Source organism: Adiantum capillus-veneris, chromosome 20, assembly GCF_014529385.1.
Source record: "Adiantum capillus-veneris isolate H3 chromosome 20, ASM1452938v2, whole genome shotgun sequence".
NCBI classification, from domain to species: Eukaryota; Viridiplantae; Streptophyta; class Polypodiopsida; order Polypodiales; family Pteridaceae; genus Adiantum; species Adiantum capillus-veneris.
The window spans coordinates 145,015,567-145,035,547 of record NC_140950.1 but is presented as its reverse complement, the minus strand read 5'-3'; the positions used below and the strand labels follow the sequence as shown (position 1 = coordinate 145,035,547).

General features: G+C 42.4%; 1 protein-coding gene across 2 annotated transcripts in view; it reads left to right on the top strand.

Annotated features, from left to right (window-relative positions):
- The window catches only part of LOC147433361 (uncharacterized), an 85,280-nt gene that overhangs the window by 20,621 nt on the left and 44,678 nt on the right, over positions 1–19,981 (top strand). For both annotated transcript variants that reach the window (XM_086492951.1, XM_086492950.1), the window contains one exon: positions 19,881–19,950. In XM_086492951.1, the coding sequence (XP_086349077.1) occupies positions 19,881–19,943 (63 nt within the window). In that variant the 3' untranslated portion in view covers positions 19,944–19,950. The remainder of the gene's footprint in view (positions 1–19,880; positions 19,951–19,981) is intronic.

The following is a 19,981-nucleotide window of genomic DNA, read 5'->3' as shown; positions in this document are numbered from 1 at the left end:
GTGTGTGCCCTAAGATTGGTAAATAGAGTGAAGTTTGGTGTTTGGCGAGTGCATTTCACCATTGAGGAAGACTCTTCAGGAAACTTGCGGTCAGAGTTCATGCTTCATAGACTCACGTTTGGTGAATTTTTCGCTCATTTGCGTCTTATTAATAGTCTTCCTTTCACTCTGAACAAAGGAGATAGGGAGCTATTTAGGGCTTGTCTTAATAAAGAGAGCATAGAGAAGATTGCAAATTTGTATAAATTCTCATCCTTCTCTACTTTCTATGACACTTTGTTCATAGAGACATTGTAAATCTCTTGATGCTTATGAATGACTTAACCATAATCCTAAGGAGTTTTTGTCCAGGAGTTTTGTAGCACAAGTGGAGCCTTTAAATCTTGCAAGCTTAATTGGACTTGAGGAGGATGTTCTTTATGAAATTGTGAGAAGGTTGCCTCATTCCGATTATGTGGAACTCGAAGGAAAGGAGCTCCTAGTCAATTGCTACTTTCTCACAGCCTTCGACGGGCATGAAGATCTAGTTTTTATACAAACCGCTTGTGCATTGGGAATTGTAGAGCAAGTGCAATTCATTACTTGGGACGTGGTTGCTCTTCTAGATCCAGAAAATGAAGTTTTAGATATTTCTGTATATCGCCTTAGCTTTGAAGAATTTCAACGCTTCTTAGAGCTCATAAATAGTCTACCCTTTTGTTTTGATCAAACAAATTGAGATCTCATTGAAGCTTGGATAGCTAAAGAAGAAAACCTAGAGTGGTACTTTCTTACTTCTTCATTTGCAGGCGAGTGGTTCTAAATTTCTATTGTATCCCTTGTTGCAACTCGTGTTGTAATCTTTCATAATAATGGAAAGCCAACGCCAAATGTCCGGATACCCTCTTTTCTTTGGAGAGCCTGGAGAGGATGCATAATTATTTTTAGCAAATTTCAAGATGTCTTGCCGTATCAAGAGGATAGTAACTGATCAAGAGCGCGTAGAAATGTTTGAGGTGGTCCTTAGGAAAGATGCTAGCACTTGGTTTGACTCTTTACCTGAGGAAGTTAAGAGGAATTACACAGAAGTTTTGAATCATTTCAAGAGATACTTCCTTGATCCCCAAAACACTCAAAAACTATGGCAAGACATTGTTTCTCATAAGCAAAAAGATTTAGATGACTACTACTTGTACAAGCAAGAGTTTCTACGTCTTTGGGCTCTATGGATACGAAATGTTGCCAACCCTGGTGATGGTGCAAAATTTCTAAAGAAGGAGAGATTCATAGCTTGACTCTTTCTTGATCTTAAGGTAAAGGTGGAGGCGGATGCACCTGCCATCTATGATGCAGCTGAAATTAGAGCTTCCAAGAAGTATAGGAAACTCAAGTGCCTAAGGGGAGAGGTTCCAATAGAAGGTCTTAAACCCAAAAGTAAGTCACAAGCATCGACATCTAGGGAGCTTCCTGAGGTAACAGTTGAAGTAATCGAGAAGTTAAATGAATCTTTAAGTAGCCTGTCAATTCACCTTGCACAAGCTGTAGGTCCAAAAGGACAAGTAAGGAAGTCTGAAGAGCGAGATCCACGACCTAGGAGAGTCTTATAATGTTGGAATTGCGGAGAGTCTGGACATGGGATGTATAATTGTCCTTGGCCCCATCGGGAGCCAGGGAGACCTAACTTGAATTACCCAGTGATGAATGCAGGGGAAGGAACTAGTCAGCAACTACGGCTTCTACAAAGGCCAAATGGAGCAAGACCACCTCCACAAGGTGTGGAAGGAGTTCCACCTTTGCCAGACCCAAATGTGCATGTGGTAGAGGTGACAAATTCAAAAGAGGTTGACATAGAAGCAAATGGCACTAAGCGTGGCCGTGGAAAAGGGAAGGAGAAAGAAGGTGTTAGGGAATAAAGGCCTAAGTGCCTTGTACTTATTAACTTATAAGTTAAAAGACTTATAAGTGAGGGGGCCCAAGTGTGAATGGCCCCCTAGTCACTTACTCATATACTCAAAGATCAAGCCCAAAATGTATCTATCGTGACTTTTCCCAAACTTCTACGCGTTCTCTCTCTCTCTCACGTATTTTTTCTCTGCGTGTGCTTCTTCTGCGCCACTCTCCTCTTCTCCTTCACTCTCATTGCATAGAGTAGCAAGTGGGCTCTCTCTCCTGCTCCCCCACACATGGTATCAGAGCTTTAGGGTTTCCAAGAGAGCCATTTTCGCAACACAGATCAGAATTCTGTTCTTGCTCGCTGCGGGAAGGATATTCAACCGTTTTCGATCAACTCTGTCGCGAAGGGATCCTCTCACCGTGTAGAATCGACCTCTGGTGACAGTTTCCCCAAAATTAGGGTTTCAAAAACTGGCGAACAGCAGCCTATTTCTGCTGAAATTGACCAATTTCGGGGTCAATTTGATGCAATTTCATTAGGACCAGTCTCACAGGTCAATCTTACAGGTGTTTCCACCAACGAGGTTCTGAAAATTCAGCAAAACAGGTGTTTACAGGTCTGTTTTTTGCCCTAAAACAGGGAATTTCAGCAAGCAAATGATGTATACACCTTGTGCAAACCTTTTGGTAAGGGTTTGGCAGTGAATGTACGCCGTTTTGGGGTGATTTCGCGTGAAATTTGCTCGCTGTTTTTCTGTAACAGCAAGCTGTTTTTGCCCGATTGCGCACATTTGGGCGTGTTTAGGTCGGCAAAACAGGGTTTCAGTGTTTGCAATCACTCAGAATGGCTTCTAGCAGTGAAAGTGGCAATTTGTTGCACATTCGCAAGCTTGAAGGGGCCCATAACTTTGCTATATGGAAGAAGCAATGTTATAATGTGATGTTGCAGAAGAAACAGGCGAAACCTATTAAGTTACAGGGTGTGAAACCGGATGATATGGAGGTTGAAGAATGGGAAGAAGTGGACGAGTTGGCTCGATCCACGATCATGCTTTCGGTGTCTGACAATTTACTTTTCAATGTAGAGAATGAGCAGACAGCATGGGGCATGTGGAAGCGTTTAGACGAGTTGTATGCACAGCAGAGTGCTGCCAGTAAAGTGTATTGGCTTAAGAAGCTTATGGATCTCCGCATGAAGGAGGGCACGCACATGTCAGTGCACCTCAATGAATTCAATTCTATTTTCAGCCAACTGACAGAGCTGAAATTCACGATTGATGAGGAGTTCAAAGCTACTTTTCTGCTATGCACATTGCCCGAGAGTTGGGATGTATTCCGGACAGCTCTTAGTAACTCAAGTGCGTCACTTAAGTATGCAGATGTAGAGAGTTCTCTCTTGATGGAAGAGATAAACAGGAAGAACACCACAGGTGGGTCTTCTAATGCATTGCACTTGAGAGGCAGGTCTCAACAGAGGGAGAAATCTGACAGTAAGGACAGGGCACGCAGCAAATCTCGTAGGAAAGATGTTGTGTGTCATCATTGTGGAAAGAAAGGGCATTATAAACGGGAATGCTATGAGTGGAAGAAAGAGAAGAACAAGGGTGCTGAAACTGATGCAAAGGACAAGGGAAATGCCAAGAAGAGCACTGTGTTGATTGAGGAAATCAATGTTGCTAGTAGTTGTGACAGTGACAGCAGCACTGATGTACTCAATGCCTCTTCTGTGGATGCACATACCCTTGCTATGGGTTCTGATGTGGACATGCATACTTGGATTCTTGATTCATGTGCCTCCTTTCATGTAACACCTCATAGGGATTGGTTTACACAGTACTCAGGCGAGGTGCAGGGCACTGTTTATTTGGGAGACAACTATGCATGTGACATTGCAGGTATTGGCAGTGTCCAGTTTTCCTTTGCTGATAGTATGACTTTTGTTTTGCACAAAGTGCGCCATGTGCCACAACTCAAGAAGAGTTTGATTAGTACAGGGCAGATGATGCAGGCTATCACACCACTTTTGGTGATAGCAAGTGGAAAATTTGTAAAGGGGCCCGGATTGTAGCCAAGGGTTGTAAATCGGACACTTTGTATCCTTTGCATGTATCTAGTGTGCGTGACCATGTTGTCGCCGTAACCGAGCAGCCAAGTGTTTCTTTGTGGCATGGCCGGTTGGGACACATGAGTAAAAGAGGAATGGAAACTCTGTCTCGTTGTGGCTATTTGCCGTGTTTGAGGTATGCTGATTTTTCTCATTGTGAGCACTGTATTTATGGTAAGCACAGTCAAACACCGCACAAAAGGTCCCTTTCTTTGAAGTCTGACAGGTTAGACTTGGTGCATTCCGATGTATGTGAAATGCCACAGTTGTCCTTAGGGGGAAAGAAATATTTTGTCTCGTTTATCGATGATGCTACACGTAAGGTGTGGGTGTATCCAATACATGCTAAAAGCGATGTTTTGGATACTTTCAAGAAGTTTCTTGCGTTTGTTGAGAATCAAACTAACAAGAAGCTTAGGTCTTTGCGCTCAGACAATGGGGGGGAGTATGTATCAAAAGCATTTATTGACTTTTGTGCTACTAAAGGTATTAAAAGAGAGCTCACGGCTCTTTTTAATCCCTCTCAGAATGGAGTTGCAGAGAGGTTGAACCGGACTATCCAAGAGAAAGTTCGGAGTATGCTGTCACATGCTGCATTACCTCATGGTTTTTGGGCAGAAGCTGTGCAAACAGCTATTCACTTGATTAATCGCTCACCTAGCAAGGCTTTGGGTGGAAAGGTGCCTGAGGAGGTGTGGTCTGGCAAGCCACCCTCATATGCACATTTAAGAGTGTTTGGTTGTGAGGCCTATGTTCACATCCGGAGTGAACTGCGCACCAAACTAGAACCAAAGTCTCATAAATGCATTTTCCTAGGATATGGTGAGGATGGTGAAATGGGGTATAGGTTATGGGATCCCGCATTACGGAAAATCATTCGCAGCAATGATGTCATCTTCAATGAGAATTGCATGCACAAACAGCCCACAAAGGTCGAGGAAGTGCGTCGGGTTGTTTTTCGTGAAGATGTTACATATGGACAGCCAAGAAGGCCCAATGTTCAGCAGCCTTTACATGCTGAAAATGGTGCTGAAAATCAGCCATTAGCTGTTGAAAATCAGCCCCAACAAGTTGCCATTGATGCACCATAGGTAGGGGAACAGGTTGATGCTCCTAGACCGCCCGTTGTTGCGATGCAACCGCCTGAACAGCCTGCTGTTTTTGATGGTTTACAGGCTGAAAATCCACCTGTTATGGATCATTGGGTGCGTAGGTCTACTCGGGTGACAAGGCCCCCCGATAGATATGAACCGTCTTTGGACTATGTCATGCTCACTGATTGTGGTGAGCCGTCTTGCTATAAAGAGGCTATGCAACGGGAAGACAGTAAGAAATGGTTCAAAGCAATGGTTTCGGAAATGCAGTCTTTGGAGAAAAACCATACATGGGACTTGGTTGATTTGCCTAAAGGGCATAAGGCTCTGCCATGTAAATGGGTTTACAAGACCAAGGTCACATCTGATGCTTCTTCTAAGTACAAGGCACGTTTGTTTGCTAAAGGGTACAAGCAAAAGCATGGTGTTGATTTTGATGAGATTTTTTCTCCTGTTGTAAAGCTTGCCACATTACGTCTTGTTTTAGGCCTGGTTGCTTCTGAAGATATGGAGTTAACACTAGTTTGGTAATGGGACACTTTTATGTCCTGTTAAGTGACCATTTTCTTTGAATTATGTCAAGAGTTTCAAAATGGATTTTTAGGTGCTATCTGTCTAGAAAGTTGTCTCATGAGCTGAAAAAAACTTGACATTTTTTTGGAATATCATTTCCATCTTTAACCTTGTTTTTGCACAACATTTCACAACCTAGACTGTGTGAAAAAACGGGTCCTGTTTTTGGCTTTTTTCAATTTTTTGCAACTATACCACTCTAGAATTCATGTTTGTGAGGTCTATAATGCTAGAGAACTATCTTTAGTAGTCCTCAACATGTCCTGATGCTTCTAGGGAGAAATAAATGTTAAAGTTGTAAGTTATGACCAAATTACAAAAATTTTTAAATCCTGTTTTTTAGCCAATTTTAGCTCTTCTATGATATTTTTAGTGGCTTTCATGATATCCAAATGCTGTTTTGATTTTCTATGTTGCATATTGTAACATAAAGCTAATATTCCTTGAGTTTTGGGGCACCTAATACCCTATTTTGCATAGTAGACAACGATGGTTGATTTTTTCAATTATAGAAGAAAAAGAAACATTCTAGTATATCAAGTATAGCTTTTTCAATATTGTTAGTTTCTTGTGACAACTATATGCATTTTGTAGGTAATAACCATATCTAGTCATAAGGATAAAATTTGGCTAGATATTGAATAGTTTTTATGAGATTCTACAACTCATAATGTTGAACCCAGTTTTTTCATGTTTGTTGTATTAAAGTACTTCATCTTTGTCCCCAAGATTCCCCTTGGTAAGAGATGTATTATTCTTTTGACATGCTCCATGTCTCCTTATGAACCTAAAGGACAATAGGGAACTAAGAAAATATGCATATATTATTTGTATTGAGCGTGGCTATAGAAACTTTGATGATAGGTTTGCAGAATGGTAAAAATTCAACTTTTTTGTACCTATTTATTTTGGCAAAACAAAAAATAGTGAGTGAGAAGCAATCATATGTTCCGATCACCAACCCATTGAAGTTAACTAGGGAATTTATCTCAAGTCCTACAAAAATCCCTAATCTTATTTTTATGCAACAAAACGTAAGAAATGACTGTTTTGATGAAAATGTACTGGTCCATCAATTTTGGAGGCTTGGTGTGACCAAAAGATGAGAAATTTTACAAGTTTCTTATTTTTTCCATGTGTAGTAGGCCTTAAACTATAACCTCATGAAAGGATTTTACAAAATGAGTGGATCTACTATGGTTTTGGAGGTTTTTTTCAAAACCCTGAAAGGACACTTTTATGTCTTATTAGGTTACCAACCTAGTGTTAAAGCAAATGGATGTCAAAACAGCGTTTTTGCATGGCGATTTGCTTGAGATGATCTATATGATGCAGCCAGAAGGTTTTGTGTCAAAGGGGCAAGAGAAGAAAGTATGTCGACTCTTGAAGAGCTTGTATGGTTTGAAACAGTCTCCCCGTGCATGGTATCACAAGTTTGATACATTCATGAGGTCTCAAGGATACAAAAGAAGTAATTCTGATCACTGTTTGTATATCAAAACGGCAAGTGATGGATCTCTTCTATTGCTGATTTTGTATGTTGATGACATTCTTATTGCGGGTAAAAATGTCACGGAGTTGGATGCATTACAGCAAAGCTTAAAGAATCGCTTTGACATGAAGGATCTTGGTGATGCTAATCATATTTTGGGCATGTGTATCTCTCGAGATAGACCCAACAGGCGTCTGTATCTATCTCAACGAGATTATGTTAATAAGGTGCTACATCGTTTTCATATGGATGGGGGAAAGGCACTTGGTACTCCGCTGCCTCCATATGTAAAACTGACTGCACATGACTGCCCAAACACAGATGATATGCGGGCTGAAATGGCCAAGATTCCTTATGCATCAGCCGTTGGCAGTTTGATGTATGCTATGGTTGCTACACGTCTGGACATTGCATTTGCGGTGGGAGTGGTAAGCAGGTACATGAGCAATCCTGGCAAAAAGCATTGGGAAGCAGTGAAGTGTATCTTGAGTTACTTGAAAGGCACTAAAGACTTGTGCATTTGTTTTGGGAAGGGTGAGACATCTGTGCATGGCTTTACAGATGCAGATTTTGTTGGACATCCAGATTGCAGGAAGTCTACCTCTGGATATGTGTTTACATTCACAGGAGGTGCAGTTTCTTAGATTTCTAGACTGCAAAAATGTGTTGCTTTGTCTACCACTGAGGCTGAGTATGTGACTGCCACTGAGGCATGCAAAGAAGCTTTGTGGCTCATGCGTTTGGTAGAAGAGATCGGCATTAAGTCACCGGTTCCTGTGCTACACTGTGATAGTCAGAGTGCTATTATGCTTGCAAGGAATCCTGTTTTTCATGCCAAGACAAAGCACATAGAGGTGAAGTATCATTTTATCAGGAGTGTGCTTGATGACAAGAGCATTACACTTGTCAAGGTGCACACAGATGACAATCCTGCAGATCTTTTGACCAAGAGTCTTCCAGCAGAGCGGTTTGCACATTGCCGTCAGATGATGGGTGTTGGATGAGTAAGTGCATGATCAGCTGATGTATCATAGTTAGCTGATTCTTTGTTCTCCCAAGGTACATTGCCTTTAGGTGGGAGGTTGTTAGGGAATAAAGGCCTAAGTGCCTTGTACTTATTAACTTATAAGTGAGGGGGCCCAAGTGTGAATGGCCCCCTAGTCACTTACTCATATACTCAAAGGTCAAGCCCAAAATGTATCTATCGTGACTTTTCCCAAACTTCTACGCGTTCTCTCTCTCTCTCTCACGTATTTTTTCTCTGCGTGTGCTTCTTCTGCGCCACTCTCCTCTTCTCCTTCACTCTCATTGCATAGAGTAGCAAGTGGGCTCTCTCTCCTGCTCTCCCACAGAAGGAGTCACGTCACAAAGTGATCATGGACGAGAAAAAAAGGCAAAGGAAACCAAGGAAACCAAGAGGACTCGACGTCGTATCAACCTCAAAGACTTCCCTCTTGGATATGGTATGGCTCTATACAACTTGTTGGAAGACATGAGAGGTAAGGGTCCTGATATCTCATGGCCTCAGTTTCTTGCATTATGTCCACAAGTTAGGAGGGATTTAACAAAGACAGTTAGCACTAGGAGAAAGGTAAAAGAGAGTGTGCCTGTTGTAAAAATTTCACAAGCTGAAATGAATGAGAATATTACACTGGTGCTAGATTGTTACATCAAAGGAAGATTGGTTAGGAAAGGTCTAGTGGATGGGGGTGCACAAATTTGCATCATGACAGAGGGACTCATGTAAAGACTAGGCATGCACATCTATGAGACGCTTGAAATCAAAGTAAAAATGGCAAACAATAGCAAGGCTAGGTGTGTAGGCATTCGTAAAAATGGCTTTGTAGAGGCCTTTGGCATTAAGAAGGCGGTGGATTTTTATGTTATGTCGACCAAGGGGAGTGGTTATCCATTTATCCTAGGAAGACCATGGCTAATGAAAATGCGAGCTTTGCAGGATTGGGAGAGTGGAAAGCTAATTTGCAGGAATGACAATCATAAGAAGGTTGTCTTTGACATGAAGGAGCAACGCTAAGAGGAGCTCCATGAAGAATCATCTCAAAGTGAGGTGGAGGAAGGCTGGACCGATAGCACTTCAGAAGGAGAAAGTAGCGACAGCATTACTGAAGAGGAGTCTCCCATTGAAGTCATGGGGGTAAGGCTTAAGCCAAACAACCAAGAGACCTCTTACACAGGTTTGGAAGAGGTAGGTTCCCAAGAGAACCAAAAAGTGGAAGATGAAAGAATGCTAGAAGGTATGTTATCTACAACACTTACAAAGGATGGAAGAGAGTAGCTTAAAGGTGTGTTAAGGAAATTTCCTAGGCTTTTTGCTAAAGACTACACTGATGTGCGTGGAGTAGATGCTGTTCAACACAAAATTGAGTTGAAGCCAGAGGCCACACCTAAGGCTCAGAAGCTACGAAGGCTAGGAGTCATCAAGGAGCAGGCTTTACTCAAGGAGGTAAGAAAGCTTCTAGCAACAGGTTTCATTTATCCAGTGGAGAATTCAGAGTGGGTCTCTCCCGTTGTTGTCACTCCTAAGAAAAATGGCAAGTGGAGGGTGTGTGTGGATTACCGTCCACTCAATGAGGCAACAATGAGATACTAAATGAGGTAGCTGGTCACGAGAAGTACACTGTGTGTGATGGCTACTCAGGTTACTTTCAAATAGGTATAGCATTGGAAGATCAGTTGAAAACAACCTTCATCACTCCTTGGGGTTGTTATGCTTTTAGAGTCATGCCATTTGGACTGACGAATGCTTCTGCAACTTTTCAACGCTTCATGAACATGGTGTTTCAAGCATTCTTTGGAAAGTCCATTAGGGTTTTTTATTGATGATTTTTGCATTTATAGCTCAAAATCATTGCATTTACAAAGGGTAGAAGAAGGTTTAAAGAAGCTCTACGACATGGGAGGTCAACTCAAGCCCGACAAGTGTCACATAGGTGAGGATGAAGTGATCTTGCTTGGTCACAAGGTTTCCTATAAAAGCATTGAGGTGGATCCTTCAAAGGCAAAGGCTCTTGTTGAGCTCCCATCACCCAAGAATCTCAAAGAGGTCGTGTCTCATTCATTCAAAAGGTGAAGTATATGTCACGCTTTATTCACTTAGCTTCGGAGTTGCTTCATCCTTTGCAAAAGTTGACACAACAAGTAGAATTTGCATGGTCTTATGAGCTTGAAGAGTACTTTTGTAACATTAAAGTCATTTTGTCAGAGCTACCAACACTCATGCCTCCTTGTTGGGAGTACACATTCTTTGTTAGCTCTAGTGTTGGGAGGGAAACAATTGGTGCAGTTTTATTACAACAAGATCCCCACAGTACCAGGATGCGGCCCATCTACCTTGCTAGTAGGGTAATGAATGCTTTGGAGAGGCTACACGGAGGCAGAACTCATGATGCTTTCTCTCATGTTTGCGGTGAGAAAGTTTAGATCCTACTTGCTACCAAAACCTTTTGTAATTCTCACTGCAGAAAATTTGTTTCCTTGGGTGTCATCTCAAATGAATCTTAGCACTAGGATCTCAAAGTGGATTATGGAATTTGCACCCTACTCACCTTCTTCTCAACCTTGAAGAATAAGAGAAACCATGGTGAATTCATGTCTCCTACACACACTTCCATTTCGAAATTGACCAGCTAGTCTCATTTTTCCTCATCCATATTACTTATATCTAAAAAAAAAAACCACAAAATTCAGCCTCTTCTCTTGAAAGACAGCACCATGTTGATTGATTACTCATATTCAATCACCTTGGCTCTTAAGGAAAGTCAAGAGTGGAGAAAAAACGTGCCGTCAAAGCTAGTGGACCGTCAACAAGCGTCAAAATTGACCCTACTCAAGACACTTGGAGCATCAACATTGTAAGAAATCCATATTTTCTTATCTATTAAGAGTTTTTTCTTCCTTATTTGTATTCTACTTGGATACTCCCATTGTAAATATCCAATTCCATTTGTAAATCAATAAAAATACTAACTCTACTAATTTACTAACACTAACCTAGTGTGAAAAGTCCTATCATCTCCACTTCTCTCCTCTCTCTTTTCTTCATCCACCCCCACCAACTTCTTGATAATTCCAAGCAAAAGAAATTAGATAAGTGCTAAAAATCTAATCCAACCATGGTTAGAGGAGTAACCCTAGCCCTCAAAATTGCTATAAAAGGAGGGTGTAGCTAGCACTAAAGGGGAGAGCCATAATCAAGAGCACTATGCTATAGCTTGAGAAGCCAAGCTCAACCTCTCTAGAAAGAGCTCTTGAGTGGAAGCTGATTGTCTTATGCATGTGCATGTGTTGTAATAGGGGTGATTAGCAAGGGAACTCTATGCCATTGTAAGAGAGAGTGATCATTCAATCGAGAATAAGAAATCTATCATTTCTTCTACTAGTGTAAGCCCAACATTTGCTGAATCAAGGAGGGTGGATTTGGACTAAGCATGGATACTTTGCCTCTCTTCCAACGTGAAGTAATGGACAACAATGATGTGTAAGTGTCTTGGTGTTTTCTTTAAGTTCTTGATAGCTTGTCTCTGGGTGTTGTCATCAATTTAGCCATAAATCCCACATACTGTAAGAGGGCCACACGGTGGAGAGGACTCCCCTGGCCTTAAGACAGTGATTGGGGTGGCTTTTCTTGTGATGTGTTGTGGTGTAATTTACTCAAGCTATGTTGAACAAATACTAATCTCACTTTGATTGGTCATGACAGATTTGTAAGAAGGTATTAATGCAACAAGCACCCTCTCTCCCTTCTCTCTCTTTCTTACATATATAATTGTGTTTGCTTGATCACTGCCGATACATTTCAAAGCAACCCGAGCACTCTCTCTCTCTCTCTCTCTCTCTCTCTCTCTCTTTACGCGTTCTAGTTCGCATCCAAAACTAGGTGGTGTCCCAAATTTGTGTAGGGTTAGGGTGCGGGTTTGTGTGTGTGTTTGTTGTTTTTTCCAATCCCAATCCAATTGAGCAGCACGGGAGCCTAGAAGAGTGCTTAGAGGCCACTCTTCTCGTTGCTCGCCCCGGACCGCCTCACTATGAAAGACAAAGGGAAAGGAGAGGCTTTTTCCAAAGCTTAGTATGCGATACTACGGACCTTTCCAGATCACTGACAAGATAAATGATGGCTCCTTCGGATTGAAATTGCCAGATACTTGGAGAATTCACAATGCATTGCATGTGAGTCTCTTGAAACTTGTTAAGGGTGATATGCCTGATGATGGGGAGTTTGATGAGCAACCCGAAGTGGAAGAAAACGAGGAGATCCTTGTTCCTGTACAGATTTTGGCACATAACGATACGAAGAAAGGTAAAGTCCGAAGGTGGTTCTTGGTTAAGTTCAAGAACTTTTCTGCATTTGATGTGAAGTGGATGGAGGAGGAGGACCTAACAGATACTCCTCGGATTGTGAAACTTTACCTCGATGTTTTGATTTAGCATAGTCTACTCCAAACGGAACCCAGAATTCAACTTGGCCGGAGATCTGGTGCGATGGGATGTACAAGAGGGGAGTCACTCCGCTCCTTTGTCAACAGATGCCTTGATTTTGATACTAAAATCACTGATGTCTCTTTGAGCTTCAGGGATACTGAGAGCTGACAGTATTCTGCTGGATGACTTCATGAAATGGAATTCGTGATAATGATACTGATTAGTTCTTGACTTCTCGTGAGTGTAGGAATTGATAGTCGAAATGACTGCAACATTCTGGTTTGATTCATCTCGAATAGACATGGTTGCAATAGGGGTTAGTTAATCGGACATCGATGAGGTCCCGATTGGACCTAGATGGGATTGCTAGCTACATTGCCGATAAATCATGGTCTAAGATCCGAATGAATGTTGAATGTCATGGGATGTCCTGTGATGTCTGGTGATGTCGTGTGATGTCGTATGATGTGACTGTCGATTTTGTACATGTGCTAGATGTGTGTTCCTAGTACGTAGGTACTAACAGTCAGTGTCTGCTAAGACGGTTTGTGGCTTTTGTCGGTTTTGCAGGCGTAATCGCGGTCGATTACAATGCTTTCAAGAGGGGGGTATGTCACAAAGTGATGACGTGGCGGACAACAGAAATCCTAATTTCTCCCAGAAACCCTAAAAATCTTGCAAACCCTAATTTTCCTTAATTTTTCGAAAATCGCGGAGGTTATTAAATTGTTTAAAAAAAAAAAAATAAAAAAAAAAATGATGAGCGACGTGAATTTCGCTTTTGAAGAGAATGCTTTTTTTTAAAGAAAAAAAAGGAGAACTTGAGAGAGAAGAGCTTTTGAGCTCTTATGCTTTTTATTTTAAAAGCTTTTGGGGCTCTGCTTTTGGGCATCCCTTGTATCTTTAAATATGTGGAGAGGACTTCACTTCTCAGAGCATCTGGACGTAGAGTCTGAGAGTGAAACCCTAGCCACTCTCTTGTACTTTGATTTGATTAATATAAAAAGAAATACCGAAAGGGGCGTAAAGAATCTTATCAAAGAATCTTCGTGTCCCAACCCCGTACTTATTAGCCACCCCCACCCTTAGTCCATCACGTATCAGGCGCGCTCCCATCTTCATGGCTCTATCTTACGAGGCATAAGCCATTGTTTTTCTCAGAAGCAGTGTCATGTAGTGGTGGAAGTCTATAGCTACCAAGCCGCACACTCCAAGGACTTGGCAACATAGTTACAGGGCATTTTGAGGTCTTCGTTCCCATTCCAAGTTCGCGTTCCGAATCCCCGTTCTGTGTTTCGGATGTGAGTATCCGTAATAGGGAATGGCATTTCATGCCTGTTGTCGGTCCCTTCCTGTTCCGATTTCTCGTTCTGGGTAACTATGCTTGGCTAGCTTTTAAGAAAATTTTTGCTCGAAGTTGCATGCCTTCAGACATCTTCCTTTGGAGTGCGGGGTATTTTGAAATGCTTGCCATGGAAACGCTAGCAGATTACAACTTGAAATTTTTCAACATCTCTCAAGAGGTGTCTCTTCTCAAACCGATAACCTTGGAGGCCAGTGTGATTGCTATGTCTTGGGACTACCATCACCGCTACATGAACATTGTCTGTCGAAGAGCGTATGGACCATGTTGCGGTCGGCTACAACCTTATGGATGAAATCTAACCCTAATTTGATGTAAGTTTTAGGATGAAAACCATGTCGACTTTCAAGCTCGAATGATGTCGAGAATGCTTTTTCACTTTGATTTAGCAGTTTTCTGAATTTCGTTTGAGAACTTGTTTGGTGATCTTGTTTGGAATTTGTTTGAAATGGATGGTATCTGTTTTAAACGTGTCTTGGTGCCGATTTGAATTGTTTGACTCTGGTTTCAATAATTGGTGATTTACTCCCGGGAGGAGTACTGAAGAGAATTGATGTTTGAGAATGCTTGCACATACTCATGGCGACAACCTCCAACGTGTCGAAGTGAAACGTGCGATCTGCGGTAGCACGACGGGCAAGGACCAGTGCGGTAGGCAAAGCACGCGGCGTGCACAATGGAGTAGCGAGCGATGCCCCTCACAACAACCCACCTCGTATCCCAAAAAAGAAAAAACTAGACATCTCTACACACACATCTATGGTTCTCTACAGCAGATTTCTCCTCCCACACAGATTTTCCTATCTATATTAAGAGCAGTCTATTACTCCATATGAAGCATGCGTTACTCTCTTTAGGAGAGATTTTTTCCCCTTGAGGCGTATTCAGTTGTTACCGTCTTTCAGATTTGCCCTTGTGGCTAAGTTGTATCAGCATTTACAGTTTTATTTCCTGAACTGAACAATTCTCTCTCTCTCTCTCTCCCCTTGTCCCAACCCTATGTGTCCGTGGACAAGCTACACCATAGCATGGTTCAGTCAGTTCAGTCAGTCTAGATTAGTAGTGATCTGGCACTTTTGTGAGTCTATTCGTAGAACGTGCATGCCCAGTCACTTAGCATAGATGCATATCCTCCGGTTGCACACAGCATGATCATCAAAATTCTCATCAGAATCCATTAGCATCAGTTAGGGGAATTTTCCAATGCATTTAGCCTATTTTTCCTATTTTTGGTTATTTTCACTTATTATTTTTAAGTGACTTTCCAACAAAAGTAGGTAGGGCAATTTTGCTAAGTTAATATATAAGCAAACCCAAGTTAGCACTTTCTGGCAGAAGAGGCAGCAGGAGCTTCCCGCTCAACAGACAACTTCTCAGCAGTACCCCCTCAGCACCCCTAGCGTTTTTGGATCCCCATCTTCGCCAGGCCTTTCCAAGATCTGGCGTTTTCAGCATTGCCTGGATCGTCATCCTCACCAGCATCACCTAGCGACTGCAGATCCCCATCATCGCCATCAAGTCCCAGTTTGCTAGCGTTTTTTCCATTTCAGCCTATTAGGGTTTTTGGTCTCCAACAAGCCCAGCGTTTTTGGCAAGGAACACAGGCATCCCAGCGTTAGTGTTTTTCAGCCCTTGCCGCATCAGAACCACATCGTTTTCAGCCCTATGGTACAGTAGCAGATTCAGCCCCATTGGTTGCAGAAGATCCCCGATTTTCAGCCATAAAAACGCAGCCAAAACAGTCATTTTCAGCCACCGAAACAGTCCCGAAATTCAGCAATTAGAAGATCTCAGATTTCAGCCATCAAGTCGTCGTCGTCATCATCGTCGCCGTCATCGGCATATTCCAAGTTGCATCAGTCCATTGCATTCGCATTGTACCACTTTGTGCAATCAAAAAGTAGACCACTCTCGCCGACGAGAGTGGGGCCTTCGGAGGAGGGTTTTACAACGTCTCTAGTGTCGTATCTCTCTTCTCTCTCTATCTCTCAGTCTCATACACTTGCACGCACATTGTCCATTCACTTTGTTCGTGATCATAGCACTTTCTATTAAGAACGGAAGGCTCTCCCTTCCATAAGAACTAAAAGGAACCTTGAGCACAGTTTGGAGCACTCGTCTTGAGCAAAGCGCAAACAATCATTCCGCTGCACTCTTCATTGGTATCAGAGCTTTGGCAGTGTTCTATATCACTCAAGGAAAGAACCACAAGATTTTTTTTTGCTTGTTGCGATCGCATGAACCTAAGTTTACTTGGGCGTGGCGATTCCTAATCGTGTTTTGTTGAAGAGTGACAGGAATCCCAAGAAAGAAGGGCTTGTCCAGCCTCCCCTTGTGTCTCTTTTCACTCATTGAGAGCGGACCGTGTACTTAGCGGCAGGCCAAATGACGTGAGGTGAAAAAAAGCAACCTTGGTGTGAGCGCAAGGCCGCCAAGGGGTGCGTCCGCAGAAAAGGGTAGAACTCGAGTGAAGAGAAGATCCTTCTCAACGCAATTTGCAAGCGAAAGAACACCTCAAGAACCCAAGACCCTCAAGACTCAAGAACCTCAAGAACTCAAGTTCCTCGTGAACTTAAGAACCCAAGACCCCCAAGAACCCAAGTTGCTCGTGGACTTAAGAAACCAAGAACCCAAGAACCCACAAGAACCCACGATTGTAAAATGGTCATCACTCGAAGCGGAATGGATACTTTGCTTGGATGTGATGAGCATGAGAGAGGCGAAGAAGAATTTTCCCCACCAGGAGGTTTTTCCAACCCTTTCTCATCTACGACAAAGATTGCACTAACTCTTATGGAGGCGTTACAACAGATGTTCAAGGAAAGAATGGCAGAAATGAAACGCAGACACGCAGAAGAAAAAGCAGAAAGAGAAGCCGAAAGAAAGGCAAGCCAAGAACGGCGCGAGCAACACATGCAAGAGTTCTTGCGACTCTTGTATCCCGTGCCGACACAGATGCAAGAGATTCAGGAGACAGAGACTCTCTTAGTCTCTTCTTCTCCACTGTATGACACACAGGATTTGCATGATTGTGTGAAGCATGATGATGATTTGATTGACAATGATTTGCATGATGATTTGAATGACAATGATAAGCATGATGATTTGGATGCCAATGATTGCATAATGATTTGGATGACAATGACAAGCATGATGATTTGATTGATAAGGAGAAACATGATGATTTTTTGCATGATCAAGATGTGATTTCTCACAAGTATGATGAGTTGCATGAAGAAGATGTGATTGTTCACAAGGATGATGTGTTAGTTGATGCTTTTTCTAGCGAAGCTAACCTCGTTGTAGATTCGATCAATCACCAAGAATCGAACTTGGCCTTCGAGTCGAGGTCAACAGATCCCCCACAAGAAGATTTGATAGATCCCGAAGAAGCGATCTTGGCTCTCGAGCCTTGGTCCAAAGAACCATCACAGGAAGTATTATGTGTTCGCATGATTGATACGCACGCATTGTCCGAGTGTTACATTTGTGAAAGTCTCCTGTATTTTAGTCAGCATCGTTATGTGATCCCTTTTCATAGGCATGACATATTGTATGTTGAGCACGTTTCTCTCATGGATGAGCACGAATGTATGCGGATTGCTCATGAAAAGTTGAAAAGTTTGTATGTCAAAAAGTCACATTCCATGTCTCTTCCTTGGCATGACACAGTTTCCGAAAGATCACATGATAGTATGAGCACCAAGCATGGGCATTTCCATTGTGATTTGCCACAGTTGATTGATTTCGATCAAACAGAAAAGATTCAAGCGCATTGTTTGTATGTGTTTGATGAACGGGTTGTCATTCCGTCTCTATGTTCATCTACATTGCATACACAGTCTTTAGAGAAGACAAGATTTTTTTCCTTCACTTTACATGCAATGGGTATGTTCATGGTTTTGTGTTGGAGATGGTTTCAGGAATTTTTAGCCATGGAGATTCTTGAAGACGAAAGAAGCAGTTCTCTAGACGAAGTTGACGCAAGAAAGGAGATTCAAAAGACTGTCTCGCTTTCGGCGCGGGCCAAAGAAGCAAACGTTGCAGACCTTTCTGAAGTTCAAGTACCGCACGATACATCCGAGTGGGCCGGCGAAGAGTCCCTTCTAGGATTCCGGATGCTATTGGCGATCTCCCTCGACGCCATACAGTTCGTACCAGTACCTCACTTTGAAAAGGAGGGGATGTCACGTGACACATCCCAACCCTATGTGTCCGTGGACAAGCTACACCATAGCAGGGTTCAGTCAGTTCAGTCGGTCTAGATTAGTAGTGATCTGACACTTTTGTGAGTCTATTCGTAGACCGTGCATGCTCAGTCACTTAGCATAGATGCATATCCTCCGGTTGCACACAGCATGATCATCGGAATTCTCATCAGAATCCATTAGCATCAGTTAGGGGAATTTTCCAGTGCATTTAGCCTATTTTTCCTATTTTTGGTTATTTTCACTTATTATTTTTAAGTGACTTTCCAACAAAAGTAGGTAGGGCAATTTTGCTAAGTTAATATATAAGCAAACCCAAGTTAGCACTTTCTGGCAGAAGAGGCAGCAGGAGCTTCCCGCTCAACAGACAACTTCTCAGCAGTACCCCCTCAGCATCCCTAGCGTTTTTGGATCCCCATCTTCGCTAGGCCTTTCCAAGATCTGGCGTTTTCAGCATTGCCTGGATCGTCATCCTCACCAGCATCACCTAGCGACTGCAGATCCCCATCATCGCCATCAAGTCCCAGTTTGCTAGCGTTTTTTCCATTTCAGCCTATTAGCGTTTTTGGTCTCCAACAAGCCCAGCGTTTTTGGCAAGGAACACAGGCAGCCCAGCATTAGTGTTTTTCAGCCCTTGCCGCATCAGAACCACATCGTTTTCAGCCCTATGGTACAGTAGCAGATTCAGCCCCATTGGTTGCAGAAGATCCCCGATTTTCAGCCATAAAAACGCAGCCAAAACAGTCATTTTCAGCCACCGAAACAGTCCCGAAATTCAGCAATTAGAAGATCTTAGATTTCAGCCATCAAGTCATCGTCGTCATCATCGTCGTCGTCATCGGCATATTCCAAGTTGCGTCAGTCCATTGCATTCGCATTGTACCACTTTGTGCAATCAAAAAGTAGACCACTCTCGCCGACGAGAGTGGGGCCTTCGGAGGAGGGTTTTACAACGTCTCTAGTGTCGTATCTCTCTTCTCTCTCTATCTCTCAGTCTCATACACTTGCACGCACATTGTCCAGTCACTTTGTTCGTGATCATAGCACTTTCCATTAAGCACGGAAGGCTCTCCCTTCCATAAGAACTAAAAGGAACCTTGAGCACAGTTCGGAGCACTCATCTTGAGCAAAGCGCAAACAATCATTCCGCTGCACCTTACTCTCCCCCCCCCCCCTCTGTGGGTCTTCTCTTTTACCTCGTCCAGAGCTCTAATTTCTATTGCTTTCTTAATTTAATGTTCAGATGCACTTGCAGGGGGTGCCTTGCTGACTGCTGTTTACCATCAAGAAAGTCACCATACCTGTTTCTTATAGATGATTTAACAGTCCTTAGTTTATTACTTTTTTAGTTGACCATACGTTGTCTTAAAAAATGAAATAAGCTCCGCACAGTGCGGATGTTAAGTATCTGTACATTTCATTAGTTGGGAGACGATCTAAAGTGCTTGTAACTTGTCATGTATCAATAAGTTCTTTTGATGTTAAGTAACTGTACATTTTCTTTAGTTGTGAGAGAAGCTAAAGTGCTTGTAGCTTCTCATGTATTTTCCTAGTTAACCTATAGGTTATGTCGTGGCCTTTGACGAGCAATCTGAGATCTTAAGTTTAGTATTTCTCACTGGCATGGTGTCACATTTTCCTTTTTTTTTTTTCCAGGAGAGCAAGCCTCTGGTTTTAAGGATCAGGTGAGGGACCGAATACAGTCAGAGCTTGATTGTATTGCTAATGCATGCAGAGATATGGCAACCTTGTTGAGACGATTGGGAGTTCCAGTCGATGGAGGTGCTTTTCCAACTGATCAACAGGTAATGTTTTTTCCAATTTGTTGTTGTTGTT